Below are 13,464 nucleotides of genomic sequence, written 5' to 3'. Positions count from 1 at the left end.
GCCGCACTGTAAACACGAATAGCCATGATATACACGTCTAGATATCAGTCAGCAACCGGAGAGACGATGCTTGTTAGACCACCTGGGACTTACCAACAAGAAAGGGAGATGAACGAAAATTGAGGTTGGAGGTTGAAGTTGACGTTAGCATTTTCTTTCTACTTGATGTTTTTTGCTGGTTTTGACGTTCGTGGCTTTCCACCAGCTCCAAAGGCCCCTAACAATACCTTGCACCACAACTTCAACCACTCCTAGATAACAAGCCTTCTCAATGTGAAGTATTATCTCAAGAAAAATACGTTCAAGATGTTCTTTTTCGGCCTCGGAAAATTGTTTCAAGGTACGTATACACTTCCTTGCCAGCTCCTTGAGCCTACCAGGCATACATACGTAACAAGCAGCTCCCACCTATACCAACCCGCGCAATACACCAGCATATCTCCTCTATAAGAGATCAAATACTAACTACGTACGCCTCTATAGTGGTCGTGCTTATAATAAATGCTATCGCAATTCTATCTGAAGACCGCTTCCTGGCACGAAGTAAATCTTTCCTTCTCCGCAAGCTTCCATCGCACCCACCCTTCTACCGCACCAATACTAATACCTTGGGCCATAAAGTCGGATGGAGCCGTACACAGTACGATGCAGGCTTCGGAGCAACGCAAGATAACACCAGCATCAAAGCGAAATCCGCAGATCTAATCGCCAGTGTTCGAACAGTTATGAGAAGTAAGCCCTCCCCTCCCGGCTATACCCCCCCGAGGTTTTCAGCTGTCCGACGAACCTTTATTCTGACTCTTTTTGCTCTCTACGGCGTTTTTAGTCCCGTTAATTGCTATAAACATGCTGGTGATATTTTACGAGTTGGTATTGGGATGATTTTACGGAGTTAATGGGAGCAACGACATGCGAATGAACAACTTGAAATCAGTCATTGTATACCTACTCTTCTCGCCCTCTAAGAATTATGCACTCCCGCCTAGGCGTCGTTAAACGTGGATCCAGCCTCGTGGCAACCATATATTGCTCCTCCGGCCACTCTGAGGATGTGTAAATTCTACTTCGACGACAGATAGAGGGTCAGCAGCGATAGATTCAAAGGAACGCGGGAACTAGCTTCTGCATATTGAATATAAATTCATACGGAGCGGTGTCATTTGAGCTCATTCCCGCCTCATAAGCCATCTACTTATCAAAATATAAGTAGGAGAAAGGATATTGGAATTTACTCTTATTTACGTAGTACCTTAAAATAATGTCTTCACGCCCAAAGAAAAAAAGCCCAACGCGCATTAACATTTAACATTTTATTTAATACAGCTAGGCTATGTAGAAGACAAGATTATGGTATTGAAAGAAAGTATCATCATATGTCAATATCAAGATCAACGCTTTTGTCTTTCGCCTGGATCCTTGATGCTTTTTCTCCATCCGAGTAAAGTAAGAAGCATTGTAATAGACCAGTGGCTTCTTCGGCGTGGAATCGCGATGGACTATAATTGAACATAAGACATATCACGTAAGAAGTTAACCTGCATAGTTTGAAGAGGTAGTGAATGGGTATTTGATGTCCAGTTCGGACAAAGATCGTGTGAAAGGCACAGGCTGTGTTTGAGAGTGCGTGTTCGATAGTGAGGGAGGCCAAGGTAGGGCTAGGCTCTATATACAATCCAAAAGGCAAGATATGGATATGAGTAAGATGAGGTAGTTGGGCGGATGCCTATGAATATACATAATATATGCAGGGAATAAATGGTAAAACGTGAAGCGACTGACGTCCCAGCGACTCCCCGTTAAAAAGGACTGAAAGACGCCGATGAGAAACCAACCGATGTATGTATGCGTGTATGCTTGCATGTATATGGCAATTCGGATATGTGGTACAATGCTTTAGAATGATTTGAGATGGAGGTGGCTGGTAGATTACTGAGAAATACTTTCTTCCCTCCTCACTTGGTTTCCTGTGTCGGAATTAGAGCACGCTAAATGATTTCTTGCGTAAGCTGAATCTGCTCCGTCGTGTGGTAGGTTGTTTCTGGGGTGAAAGAGGCTGTGGAGGGGGCTGAGGCAGTGATGTAAGTGTCTGTGGGGAGGTTTCGTATTGATTAAGCTGTTCGGGCACCCTAGAGGCAAGCCGTTGTTGCTGTTCCGCATCAGTAACCGGGCTAGAGGATGTATCAGTGTGATGACCTATAGCAAGAACCTGTTGAGGGTCATTAGTTGATGATGTAAAATCAAAGGCCGCTGCGCTGCCGTTCAGCGCGTTAGGTGCTGGGAGATCAGGGACTTTGTCTTTTTCCTTGTCCTTGTTGTCCTTGTGCTTCCGGCTGTAGCTGAGGGTTCGGCCACCTATCTTCAGCTTCCCCAGTCCGCCAGCTATGCCATTGATACCATTTGTAAAACCCCCGGCAATCCCATTGGCAGTTCCATTGCCGTTTCCGTTGCTATGTCCGTTTTCCTTATCCTTCCCATTCATACCATCATTTCTCGTTCTTTCAGCTGCTGCCTCTGATGATATCCTTTTTCTCTCAGACGACAGTTTCCTTTTCTCCTCCTTGGCTGTAAGTTTACTCGCGTCTAGAGCGGACTTGAGCAGCTGCTCCTCCTTTTTCGCTAGCTCTCTTTGACGAGCCTCGGCTTTCTCCAATTCCTTGCGTTTCTGCTTTTCTTTTTCCCGCTCCTGGGCCTTACGATCCTTTTCTTCTCGTGCTCGCTCCTTTTTGGATTGTATTTCAGCGGCACGGTCAGGAGTTCGAGACATTAGGGGGATACGAGGCAAGGAGAGAGGGAGTTTGTTAGAAGTCGATATAGGAGTTGATATGGGAGTGATGGGTGACTGAGCGATTGCTGTTGTAGCAGGAAGGGCACTGGGCGGTGGATCACCTATTGTAGACAGTTGTGGCGCGCTGGGGATTTGCTTGATAGGATTGAAGGAGTTGGGGGGGGAGTTTTCCGTGCCGGAAAGCTGGGGTACTGCGCTGCGAACACGGCTGATGTCTGATGGTGACGCGGCGGTTTTTAAATCCACAGAGGCTGTAGGCGCGAGGTCTGCGTCCGCTGCCCTTGCAGCCATTCGCTCGCTCTGCAGTTCCCTTTGCATGGCCTCAAAGCTTGTCTCTTGGTAGAATAAGACGTATGCGCACGCCTGGCCTGGTCTGTCACCAAAGAAGTTCCGCACATAGCTCTTGTCTACAGGCTCGACCATCTCATCATCGAAAAGTAGCCATCCTCTGTCCTCTGTTTTTATGATTGCCACATAATGGCCGTGGTACGGACCGCCGCCGATATGCACAACAACAGCGTAGAGCTCGTACAAGCGGTCCGGATCCTCAGCATCATCCGTGGTATTGAAAAGCCGTAAGTAGTAAGGGTATACCACACGATGGAACAGCTTCTGTAACCTCTGCAGATCTTCCGTGTACTTGAACCGTTTCAGGTGCAAAGCCAATATCCTGGGCAGGCGCTTTATCTTCATTCTTTTCTCAGCTTCCTGTAAACCTCCGCAGTTATCACAGTGAAATTTGTTGCGTTCACAAAGCATTTCTTCTTCCGAGAATTTCCGTAGGCATGAAGTCACCGACGAGTGTTGCTCCAGGTCGACTGAGAGGTCAAGAAACACCTCATCACGTTGTGATTTCTTTTCACAGGTAAGACATTCTGTTTCGGAGGTTAATTTGCCTTCGAATAGCTCGTGCACCCAGCGAGTGTTGTAAGGAGTTTTTGCGCCGACGGACGTGGCGAGTGTAGTTGCAACAGAGGTGGACGTTGGTGTACTTGATTCTGAATCGCCATCTGCTTCCAGCATTGACGTCCGCCTTGCTTCAGCTTCAACATTGGATACCACCTCGTTTAGTAACAGGTTAAGAAATTCGTGGGCATCCTGGTGCATAGCCGTCCTGAACATCTCGTTTTCCCGCCGCAGGACATCCAAGAAGTGTTGCGGTCTGACCACGCCCATACGCTCCTGGCTCGCAGCTATAGATTCGAAAATGTCCTTTAACGAGGTGAAGAGTGATTCCTGCATGCCATAATTCTGAGAATTATCTGTCGTCTCCAAGACCGGGAGCGTGTGCATAGCTATTTTCTTCTTATATTCGGGCGAGTCCTTGTCTTCTGGTTTAGGGATCTGGCTCTGCGGGGCGATGGGCGGCCTGTTTCCATTGATGTTCGCTTGCTGTTGTTGTTTAAGCTTGGTCTGCAGAAGTGCTTCTTCGAGTGATACGTCCGGGTCAGGATACTTGAAGTTGGTCGAGAGTGCATGCTGCAGTGACTCGGGAGGAGAGCGCTGGGGGTAATTTATCACTGATTCTCGAAATGGTGCAGAGTAATATAGACATTGGAGGATAGAATTGCAGTAACTAGGATATACGTGTTAGCAAACACAGTTAATGGCACCTGATAACGCCATGACTAACCATGTATTGGCGAATGGGGCCTAGAAAGTCGAATGTCAGTACAACTATACAACGGAAGCCTGACGATATCGTATCCATTATGAACCAAACGAACTCACATTCTCCATTCCAAAAAATTTATCACTGCCATCACTCTTCAAAGGCCCAGCGTCTGAGAGTAGTTTCTGGAGCGGAGTCAAGGGCAAAGGCGGAACGTCCTTTTTCGTGGTTGTGGTGCCGTTGGCTGAGTTGTTGTTGGCCTTGAATAACACCATGTAAGTCAGCAACAAAAAAAAAAAAACAAAGGACGCCGGTACGCTACCGGACTACTGAACAACTGCAACATACACCATTGCCTCGTAACTTCCCAAAGAAGGAGCTCATGATGAGCAGCTCAAAAGCTGAGAACCGGCTCCCACACAGCCAACCCAAGGCCGCCGCAGAGCGGCCAGCACTTGCTGATATATATATATAACGCGCCGGGATCAACAGTCGGCTCCGGAGGAAGAAGGGGACAGATATTAATATTGAGATAACGATGCGCGCTGGACCATCTGGATAAGGATGGGAAGTTGTCGAGCAAGAACGGAGAGAGCAGGACGTGGAATGATTCGTATTCGGAGGGTCGCCAGCGACAAAGAAGCGGATCTTGCCGTGGGTACAGTCGGGGTAAGGAGCCGACCAGGGCAGCGAGAGAGTGAAGAGAAAGGTCAGGAGAACAGAGGGAGAGAGGCGCGAGGAGGGACGTCCCTTAGGGGGGTCGAGGACGAGAGAGAGAGAAGGGGAACGGGACCAGCGGTAGACGAGATCGAAGGCTGTGTCTGTTTCACGCAGGAGAGGAACCAGAGCCGAGAAACACGGAGCCGCCTTGGGTGGGAGGAAAGGCTGCTTGCCAAGAGGAGCGGATAACCATATCAAGGGCGGAGGAGAAGTCGAGGGAGTCCGTGAAGAGAGGGAGCAAGAGACAGAAGCAGGAAGAGAAGCGAAGGAGAGGACAGTGGGAGGAAGATGGGAGAAAAGGGAGGGAGGAAGAAAAAGACTATGATGGAATACTGGAGGGAGAGTCGCAGCGGAAGGTCGCTTTTCCTGGTGACAACTATGGGCCCTTACAGTCATGGCAGGGTACTTCAGGCTGGGCGGAGTTTTGGTGCAGTCGCAGGTATCTCCCCATCGCACCCTTTTTTTTTTCTTTTTTCTTCTTATTTACGGCCTTTTCCCTCTCCTTACTTTTTCCCATAAGCATGGAGAAACCGCTTAACTTTCTCCCCCAGCTTAACTTCCGCTAGTTCTGCGTGTTTTCGTACTTTTGGGATATTGTCCGAATGCCACACAAGCGGGTGTTAAATGTAGGCGATATAAGATAAATATAGCTGGCCATGGCCGACTTCGTACGCAAACTACGTAATATGGAGGATCGCATAGCCGCTTTGTTCTTCTTGGAGGCCACACAACGCCCTTCGCCCTTCTTCTCTCGGGTGAGGGAGTTGATCCTGGTCATGGGAAGGGAAGCTGACATCTCTCTCCGGTGGGCGATGCCGGTTCGATCGTGACACCGTTCGCAGATTAATAACAGCGTCCATATAGTCATATCCCAGCATGGCGAGTGAGCAGGGTTCTTTCTTCCCCCTTCCCCTTCCCTTCCCCCCCGGTCGCCCCCCTCCTGACAGGCGGCATGGCAACCCACAGCCGCTTCACAGACACCCTCCTCCCAGCGGCTGTCTCCCGTGAGAGGTCCCGGGGGGTCTCGTTACACCCTTCGCCCAAGAATATCAGCTGGCCGGAAGTATATGGCGTACAAGCTCCAGCCGGGGAAGGCTTTTCCCTCTCTTGGCCCTCTTAAGCAGGTCTCCTAGCGTGCCAGTCAGAGAGAGAGTAGATGCGGACAAGGCTTGCATACATACACCAATTATCCGCAAGTATCTTAGCATCCCCCCCTTGCCGAATTAGCAAGCAGGCTGCATAGATCCCACGCAGCGTCGCTGGCTTTGCCCCGGCTTCCCAACTCCCTTCCCCTGGCCCAACCGCACCACCCAGGCGATTGGTGAGATAACCATGGTGGTGAGTGCATATACACACACACTATACATATACCAGACTGTGGTAAAGATCGTAACTAAATCTTCGATCGTCGGTGGAGAAAGAGAGACAGAGTTCTTCTGGAATAGAGATAAAAGAGCGATACAAATCCACGTGGAGACGGGTCAGGGATCATGCTTGTCATCCTCCATACGACGGCGAGTACATATAACATATGTCTCGCTTGGAGGTGTCGATATATGGGAGACGCGGCAGGATGCAGAGATGGTGGATGGCGGATAGTAGCAGTTGCATCCGAAAGCTGTATTCCATGCATTCATATCTCTCTCAGCTAGCCAAAGACGGCGAGGATGTTTCTTTGCCTGCTCTAGAATGTCAAAGTGTCCAACTTCGACCAAGATATATCAAAGTATTATATGTTCAACAGTTGATGTGACAGGTCTAGATCTACGAGCGTGGTTCCTAGAAGTTTAGAACAAAGATACTTGCAAGACGCTCTGCTGCCAACGATAACTTGATGTCACCGCCCTATAAACAGACTCTGGGTGCACTTATCACAACACTCACTCTCTCTTGGATAGCCTTCAGTCCAGGCCATCAGGATGATGTCTTGTCCCCCTGAAAGCCAAGGGTTGCTTTCTATCCCGACTTCCAAGACCCTTCCTCCCACCGAGGCATAGCATAAACAGAGCCAGTGGGCTTCGTCTCTCTTGAAAAATAAAATAAAAAAACAAACAATGCGTTAGACCACAGCAAGGGACCCGTAACTATATATGCTAAAAGGTTGCACAAGTGTTAAGTTTGAGGCCCGAGCTATTAAACCGTCCAAGTGATGTAGCTTTGGATGATCAAGTTAAAAGAATAACGCCTATACAACATACCTACACCAGACGGGTGCAAGATTATGTTCTTGTCCCCCGTTTAATAGTTCGTTGCCGAAGGTGTGACCGTCAGATAGAAAAGAAATGAATCTGTACCGGGTAGTACTCGCTCTATCCCTCGCTCAGCGTTGCACTCCCCTGGTACACCCCGTCATACCCGTCCACCGGCTCACTCATCTGGTGGAACACAAATTGCGCGAGTCTTGCATTTTTATATAGTCGAAGACCCGCAGGATTCATCACTTGCAGCAGCGCTCCCACCGCGCCATTGTATCCAGCATCCATCACTCCTGCGTTCAGAAGAGCCCCTGATCTGAACAGAGAACTCCGGACATAGAGCTGGCCCATCACATCCAGAGGCACTGAGACAGTCTCATTGAACTCGACAAGATAGGAGCCTTGGGGAAGATCAACAACTTCATGTTCGACCTCGGAAGTTTCCCCTGCACTTTGCTGGATAGGGACGAAAGCAACCTCATTGGTAGCAGCTTTCCGGCGTTGGCTGTTGTCAAAATCAATAGTCCCAGCCGAGGTCCAAGTAAGGACTTTCGATAACGTCAGATCAACGCCACATGGCTGGATTTGTAGTGATGGCGATACAAGGCCAGTGATGATATTGCGAGCGACAAGGGAGTGGCCGGGAAGGATCATGTTTAATGCTGATGCTGTGTCGAGAGGAACTGATGATATATGGGCGGTACGTAGAGGGGCACATTGGGGTGATTTCAACTTTTTAGTGAATCGGACGAAGGACAGGGGTTTTATGAAACTAGCCGGATGATCAGACATCAACCATCCTTAGTGGTGTAGAGGTAACATAGCTCTCTTTCACAGAGCCGCCCGGGGTTCGATTCCCCGCTAGGGAGATTTCTTTTTTTTTTCGCTTCCACGTGTTTTGTGGGCTTAGATTATGTAATTTTTCAACCCTTTTTATTCAACGTCACTACACGACTTTTATTTACCAGGGACAAATATAAATTTATATAGGCTACAACTATAATATTTCATGGCATATAAATATATCATATATCATCCACTGCTTTGATACTGCAAAGTAAAAGGTCGACATTGACTATACACGTGAAAGTAGGTTTGGCTTCCCTGAGCTATAGAGTTTGTGTTTGATAGTTTATAGCAGAACATGATCCCATAGTCTGCACAGGTAATGATGCAGATAACGTATCAATCGAGGTAAAATGGCTTTGCATGCAGCAACCTTCGTTGTATAAAAAAAATGAACTATAGCGTAATGCAGGTGAGGGGGGGCAAAAACAAAAAAGGAATGATGAGCTCCCTAGCGGGGAATCGAACCCCGGGCACGACTGTGAGAGAGTCGGATGTTACCTCTACACCACTAAGGATGACTTGTTGCCAAAAAGGTTTGACCAAAAGGTTGATGGAGAAGGTGGTGAAAAGCAAGAGTGATAAAAATTTCCATGCCAAGAAAAGCGACTCCACTCCACATGGCAAAAAATTCAAGGCACGACCAAACGGCCAAAAAAAAGAAATCTCCCTAGCGGGGAATCGAACCCCGGGCGGCTCTGTGAAAGAGAGCTATGTTACCTCTACACCACTAAGGACTTGTTATTATGTAAGGGGCTCATGGCAAATAATATATGCCAATTCAAGTTCATGACATTTGCACCTATTATACTCCACGTGATTACACCCTGGCCTCCCAAAGGGCTGATGGTACATGAGAAGAAATAATATGACGGCTTTAGCCTCCAAGATAGTTTCATAATTGGTGCTTTCGACGGACTTCAAGATGGGAATATTACATACATTTGCAAGCTGCTCGAGGAGCTGTCACGAAATATAGTTACATCTTTGGTTCTTACCAACGTATAATCGTAACTTCGGAGAACTACGGAATCATAACTGTATTAACTTTCAAGATGCTTCTTCTCCTTATATATCCAGAGGATTGGGGATGTGTGCCTGTTCAACCGTAGAGAAAGCACTTTTTCTTTTGCTCGTAACATAGTTAAGTGATGCATCAACATGACAAAATTATATCTGCAACTGTTACGGCTGTATAACTCATAAAGCAGCACAGGCCGACCACCTCCATCAAGCCATCCTTAGTGGTGTAGAGGTAACATCCGACTCTCTCACAGTCGTGCCCGGGGTTCGATTCCCCGCTAGGGAGCTCAAGATCTTCTTTTTTTTTCTCTGCCCCGGGATTAACGGAGAATTTATTACCCGCATTTGGAGAGCTTTGAGCGTCCAAAAAACATGAGTCAGGGCATATAGAGCACATAAAACAGGGAATAAAACCCTCAATTCTTTTTTTCTACACCTTTATTTCTGTTTAGTGATCCCTTTGAATGCCGTCCAAGCGAGTTACGCGAGTTTTTCGCTGCTTTCGACTGTCCGTTCGAGCCCAACTGCCAATTCGGCCCTCCATCCCAACCCTAAACTCCAGCAGCAGCCCCTCCCTCCTCGCACAACGCAGCTCATCTTCCTCCCTCCACCGATATCACAACGACCAAACCTCTTCTGACCCGCTAGATACGATGGCGCCTAAGAATAAAACATCGTTTACGCTTAAAACGCCCAAGGGGACCAAGGACTGGGCTGGCTCCGACGCTCTCCTCCGCGACCAGATATTCAGTACTATTACCAATGTCTTCAAGCGTCACGGCGGCATGGCGCTCGATACACCTGTGTTTGAGCTTCGTGAGATCCTAGCGGGAAAATACGGAGAGGACTCTAAGTTGATATACGACTTGCAGGACCAAGGTGGAGAGATATGTTCGCTACGATACGATCTGACAGTCCCATTTGCGCGATGGCTGGCGATGAACACAGATGTGCGTAGTATAAAGCGATACCACCTGGCCAAGGTGTATAGGCGGGATCAGCCAGCAATGACAAAGGGGAGGATGAGAGAGTTCTATCAGTGTGACTTCGATATCGCTGGTGCGCAATTTGACCCTATGGTCCCAGATTCAGAGGTCATGAAGATCGTCACAGAAGTATTTGAGGACCTGGGCTGGAAGGGGAATTACACCATTAAGATTAATCACAGGAAGATATTGGATGGGTTATTTGAGGTATGCGGTGTACCACAAGAGAAGATACGGACTATCTCTAGTGCAGTTGACAAGCTGGATAAATTGCCGTGGGAGGACGTCAGGAAGGAGATGGTTGATGAGAAGGGCCTTGATGGCGCGGTAGCAGACAATATCCAAACCTACGTCGTTCGAAAAGGGGGACGGGATCTCCTTGAATATCTGCTGGCGGATGAGAAGCTCACCGCGAATGCTTCTGCCAAAGCAGGCTTGGACGACATGTCTCTGCTACTGGACTATCTAGATGCCTTTGGCATTCTGGACAAGATCTCTTTTGATATGAGCCTTGCTCGTGGTCTAGATTATTACACCGGCGTTATCTACGAAGTCGTCACAGAAGGCTCAGCGCCCGCCACTGCTACTTCTGCCCCCGAGGCACAAGCCCTACAACGCTCAGCGAAAAAGGACAAAAAGATAGATGCTGATGAGGACAGGTCTAACGACCCTTCTGTTGGCGTTGGAAGTGTTGCTGCAGGTGGCCGTTATGATGACCTAGTAGGTATGTTTTCTCCAAAGGCCCAGATACCCTGCGTTGGGATATCGTTTGGAGTGGACCGAATATTTTCCATCACCAAGGCTCGTTTGGAACGTGAGAACAAGAAAAACACTCTACGAAGCAGCGAAGTGGACGTTTTTGTCATGGCATTCGGTGGCAAAGGATTTACAGGCCTATTAAAGGAGCGAATGCAAATCTGCAGGTCGCTGTGGGAGGCCGGAATCAAGGTAAATCTACCCACCTTTCCTTTTAGTCCGCCATCACGGCAAATCCTCTAACGTCTACAGGCCGAGTTTTCATATAAAGTGAAGCCCAAACTCCCCGCTCAGTTCAAGGCCGCTGAAAGCAATAATGTTCCTTTCGCCGTCATCCTAGGCGAAGATGAGCTAGCTGCTGGACAAGTACGCGTTAAGGAGATGGGCCTTCCAGATGGCCACCCTGAGAAGGAAGGTATACTAGTCGATATTACTTCTCTCGTTGCAGAAATTAAAAAGGGGCTGGAGAGGAAAACGAAAGAGGAGAATGCGCCGGTAGACGAAGCAGCGGATATAGCGCAGAAAGTGAAGGATCTTTTGTAAGAGAGGGCAAAACCGAAAGGGGTCTGTCTAACTGTATCTCATTTCTTTTCAAAGGGGCAACGCATTATCTGGATCTTTCAAGGGTGCAAGGAGATATCGTTCATATTACTTATCGGGATACCCTACTACTCTAACGGCTATAAATGAGAGGATTATACTTGTTTTCTCTAATTATTGTCGAATAAAAGATATAGAGAAACTGTGTTTGGGAGTATTCAACCGCCATCACGCGAGCAATAAACTCTGATATGGTATAAGTGTTGTATTAGTACAGTGCGAGGAGATTTACTAATCGCTATCCCCAAAATATTATTAGTACAGATAAAAGAAGATGCTCATGCAGTCGAAGCCCGCTTCATGATCAACTCCTTCAGTGTTGACAAGCTGTTTACCGCGTCTAGGCCAACACCTCTAGCCCACGCAAACGGTCCGTAGCCAGGAACATTATATGCCTTATGCAGCAGATCGCAGGCACCTCCAATGCCAGCATTCGTTATCCATCTATCAGCTGCATACTGTTCCAAGCTTAGCAGCGCCCCGATATCCATACCATGCTGGATAGCATATTCAATCGTGCGTTGTAGGGATATAACGTCACCAACCCCCAGGTTCAAGCCCAGACCTCCTAGAGGATGGATAACGTGAGCTGCATCCCCTACGAGCGCCACTCGAGGTGATATGTAAGTTGATGCATGACGGAATCGTAATGGGAATGCAGCGACCGTATTCGAATGTACGGTCTCTACTTCTGGCGGTACAAAGGATGGGACGGATGTATGCTCGAGTCGCCAGGATAGCTCATCTCCGTGATCGTAGAGATTCTCGGAAGCTTCCGTTGGGCTAGGTGGCAAAGAGAACATATACTTCAAGTCTGTTATAGATAGACGGAAAGCAGCATTTACCATTGTTGTAAATGCTTCTGGAGATAGAGACTTGAGGTATGCGGCGTTCTGGACTGTGGTAGACCAGACGAGGGTAGCATAGTTATTGGGCAGAGGTAGCATGGCAACTGGCCCGCCAATTCCGGGCAGGAATCGTTGATATGCAGTCACTGGCCTGGTCGAGGATTGAGTTGAGGGAGAGAGCTTCAGGGTAGCAACCACACCGTGTCGGTCATAGTCCCATCCGTCCGTAGATATACCTGCAAATGAGCGCACAGGGCTGTTGATACCGTCTGCACCTACTAAAAGCCGGGCAGCGATCGTGGGAAGCTCAGTGTTGGCCTCCGCCGAAGATGAAGGGGATAAAGTGAGAACTGGCCACGAAGAAAGATCGGGCCCATCAGTGATATTCGTGCCATTATTAATTGACGAAACTTTTGTTGACGAGAAGACGGAAACATCATCGCCAAGGGAATCAATTCGTGAGAGGAGACCGCGTATAAGATTTGCATTCTCCGTCATAGTCGCAACTGTCTTCGATGAAGCATCGTGTTCGATAAGACTTGGTGGCCAGTTGAACGAGATATTGGATCCCGTCACTCCATCCCACACTTCCATCTCTTCATATGGTTGAACCCGCGAAGTATCGACATGCTGCCATGCGCCGATACCTTTTAAGAAAGCAACAGATGAGGGTGTAAGACTGCTAACGCGGTTGGAGAAGTGATCTGAGTCGAGGTTCCAGCTTTTGGCTTTGGTGATATCCTGACTTTCAATGAGGGCAACTTTGAGCTTGGAGGTAATTGGAGAGGACCCTGGACATGTTAAATTAGCTAACCGAACTATGTAGAATTATTAATTAGAATGAAATTCGCCTTTGAGGACGTACTCAATGCAGCCAGCAAAGCTAGACCTGCTGGGCCCCCTCCAACACAAACGATATCATAGATGTCGGGTTGCCGTGAAAGACTGGATGCAAACCTCTTCCGCTGTAACTGGAGTCCAAGTTTACATGAAGTGCATATATACGGGCGCAATGCGCCGCCCAATACCGAACGCATTTCTGATGGCTGATTTCCCGGTCTAATCGATTTGTGATATTTGATAGAGGCAGAGC

General features: G+C 48.0%; 5 protein-coding genes and 4 non-coding genes across 9 annotated transcripts; 4 read left to right on the top strand and 5 right to left on the bottom strand.

The window, feature by feature from the left end:
• Nucleotides 1–306: 306 nt before the first annotated feature.
• MCYG_01107 (conserved hypothetical protein) lies at nt 307–1,057 on the top strand (the record flags this gene model as incomplete). Its single annotated transcript, XM_002850957.1, has 3 exons — nt 307–340; nt 622–732; nt 987–1,057. 3 exons carry the CDS (start codon nt 307–309, stop codon nt 1,055–1,057), a joined length of 216 nt encoding a protein of 71 aa, XP_002851003.1.
• A 918-nt stretch (nt 1,058–1,975) lies between these two features.
• MCYG_01106 (ubiquitin C-terminal hydrolase CreB) lies at nt 1,976–4,496 on the bottom strand (the record flags this gene model as incomplete). Its single annotated transcript, XM_002850956.1, has 2 exons — nt 1,976–4,288; nt 4,419–4,496. 2 exons carry the CDS (start codon nt 4,494–4,496, stop codon nt 1,976–1,978), a joined length of 2,391 nt encoding a protein of 796 aa, XP_002851002.1.
• Nucleotides 4,497–7,426: 2,930 nt separating this feature from the next.
• Nucleotides 7,427–7,966, bottom strand: MCYG_01105 (deoxyuridine 5'-triphosphate nucleotidohydrolase; the record flags this gene model as incomplete). Its single annotated transcript, XM_002850955.1, has 1 exon — nt 7,427–7,966. One exon carries the CDS (start codon nt 7,964–7,966, stop codon nt 7,427–7,429), a length of 540 nt encoding a protein of 179 aa, XP_002851001.1.
• Nucleotides 7,967–8,110: 144 nt separating this feature from the next.
• Nucleotides 8,111–8,181, top strand: MCYG_10518. Its single transcript has one exon. It is a non-coding gene; the product is annotated as a tRNA-Glu (tRNA).
• Nucleotides 8,182–8,605: 424 nt separating this feature from the next.
• Nucleotides 8,606–8,676, bottom strand: MCYG_10517. Its single transcript has one exon. It is a non-coding gene; the product is annotated as a tRNA-Glu (tRNA).
• A 148-nt stretch (nt 8,677–8,824) lies between these two features.
• On the bottom strand, nt 8,825–8,895 carry MCYG_10516. Its single transcript has one exon. It is a non-coding gene; the product is annotated as a tRNA-Glu (tRNA).
• A 501-nt stretch (nt 8,896–9,396) lies between these two features.
• On the top strand, nt 9,397–9,467 carry MCYG_10515. Its single transcript has one exon. It is a non-coding gene; the product is annotated as a tRNA-Glu (tRNA).
• Nucleotides 9,468–9,834: 367 nt separating this feature from the next.
• On the top strand, nt 9,835–11,466 carry MCYG_01104 (histidyl-tRNA synthetase; the record flags this gene model as incomplete). The annotated part of the gene is made up of 2 exons (XM_002850954.1): nt 9,835–11,115; nt 11,176–11,466. The coding sequence occupies 2 exons, from the start codon at nt 9,835–9,837 to the stop codon at nt 11,464–11,466; spliced, it is 1,572 nt and encodes a 523-aa protein (XP_002851000.1).
• A 335-nt stretch (nt 11,467–11,801) lies between these two features.
• Nucleotides 11,802–13,408, bottom strand: MCYG_01103 (ubiquinone biosynthesis monooxygenase COQ6; the record flags this gene model as incomplete). Its single annotated transcript, XM_002850953.1, has 2 exons — nt 11,802–13,162; nt 13,237–13,408. 2 exons carry the CDS (start codon nt 13,406–13,408, stop codon nt 11,802–11,804), a joined length of 1,533 nt encoding a protein of 510 aa, XP_002850999.1.
• Between the last annotated feature and the right edge of the window lie 56 nt (nt 13,409–13,464).

This window comes from Microsporum canis, genomic scaffold, assembly GCF_000151145.1.
Source record: "Microsporum canis CBS 113480 supercont1.1 genomic scaffold, whole genome shotgun sequence".
Classification (NCBI taxonomy): domain Eukaryota; kingdom Fungi; phylum Ascomycota; class Eurotiomycetes; order Onygenales; family Arthrodermataceae; genus Microsporum; species Microsporum canis.
The sequence above is the reverse complement of the archived record's forward strand: the minus strand, read 5'-3'. Positions and strand labels throughout refer to the sequence as shown.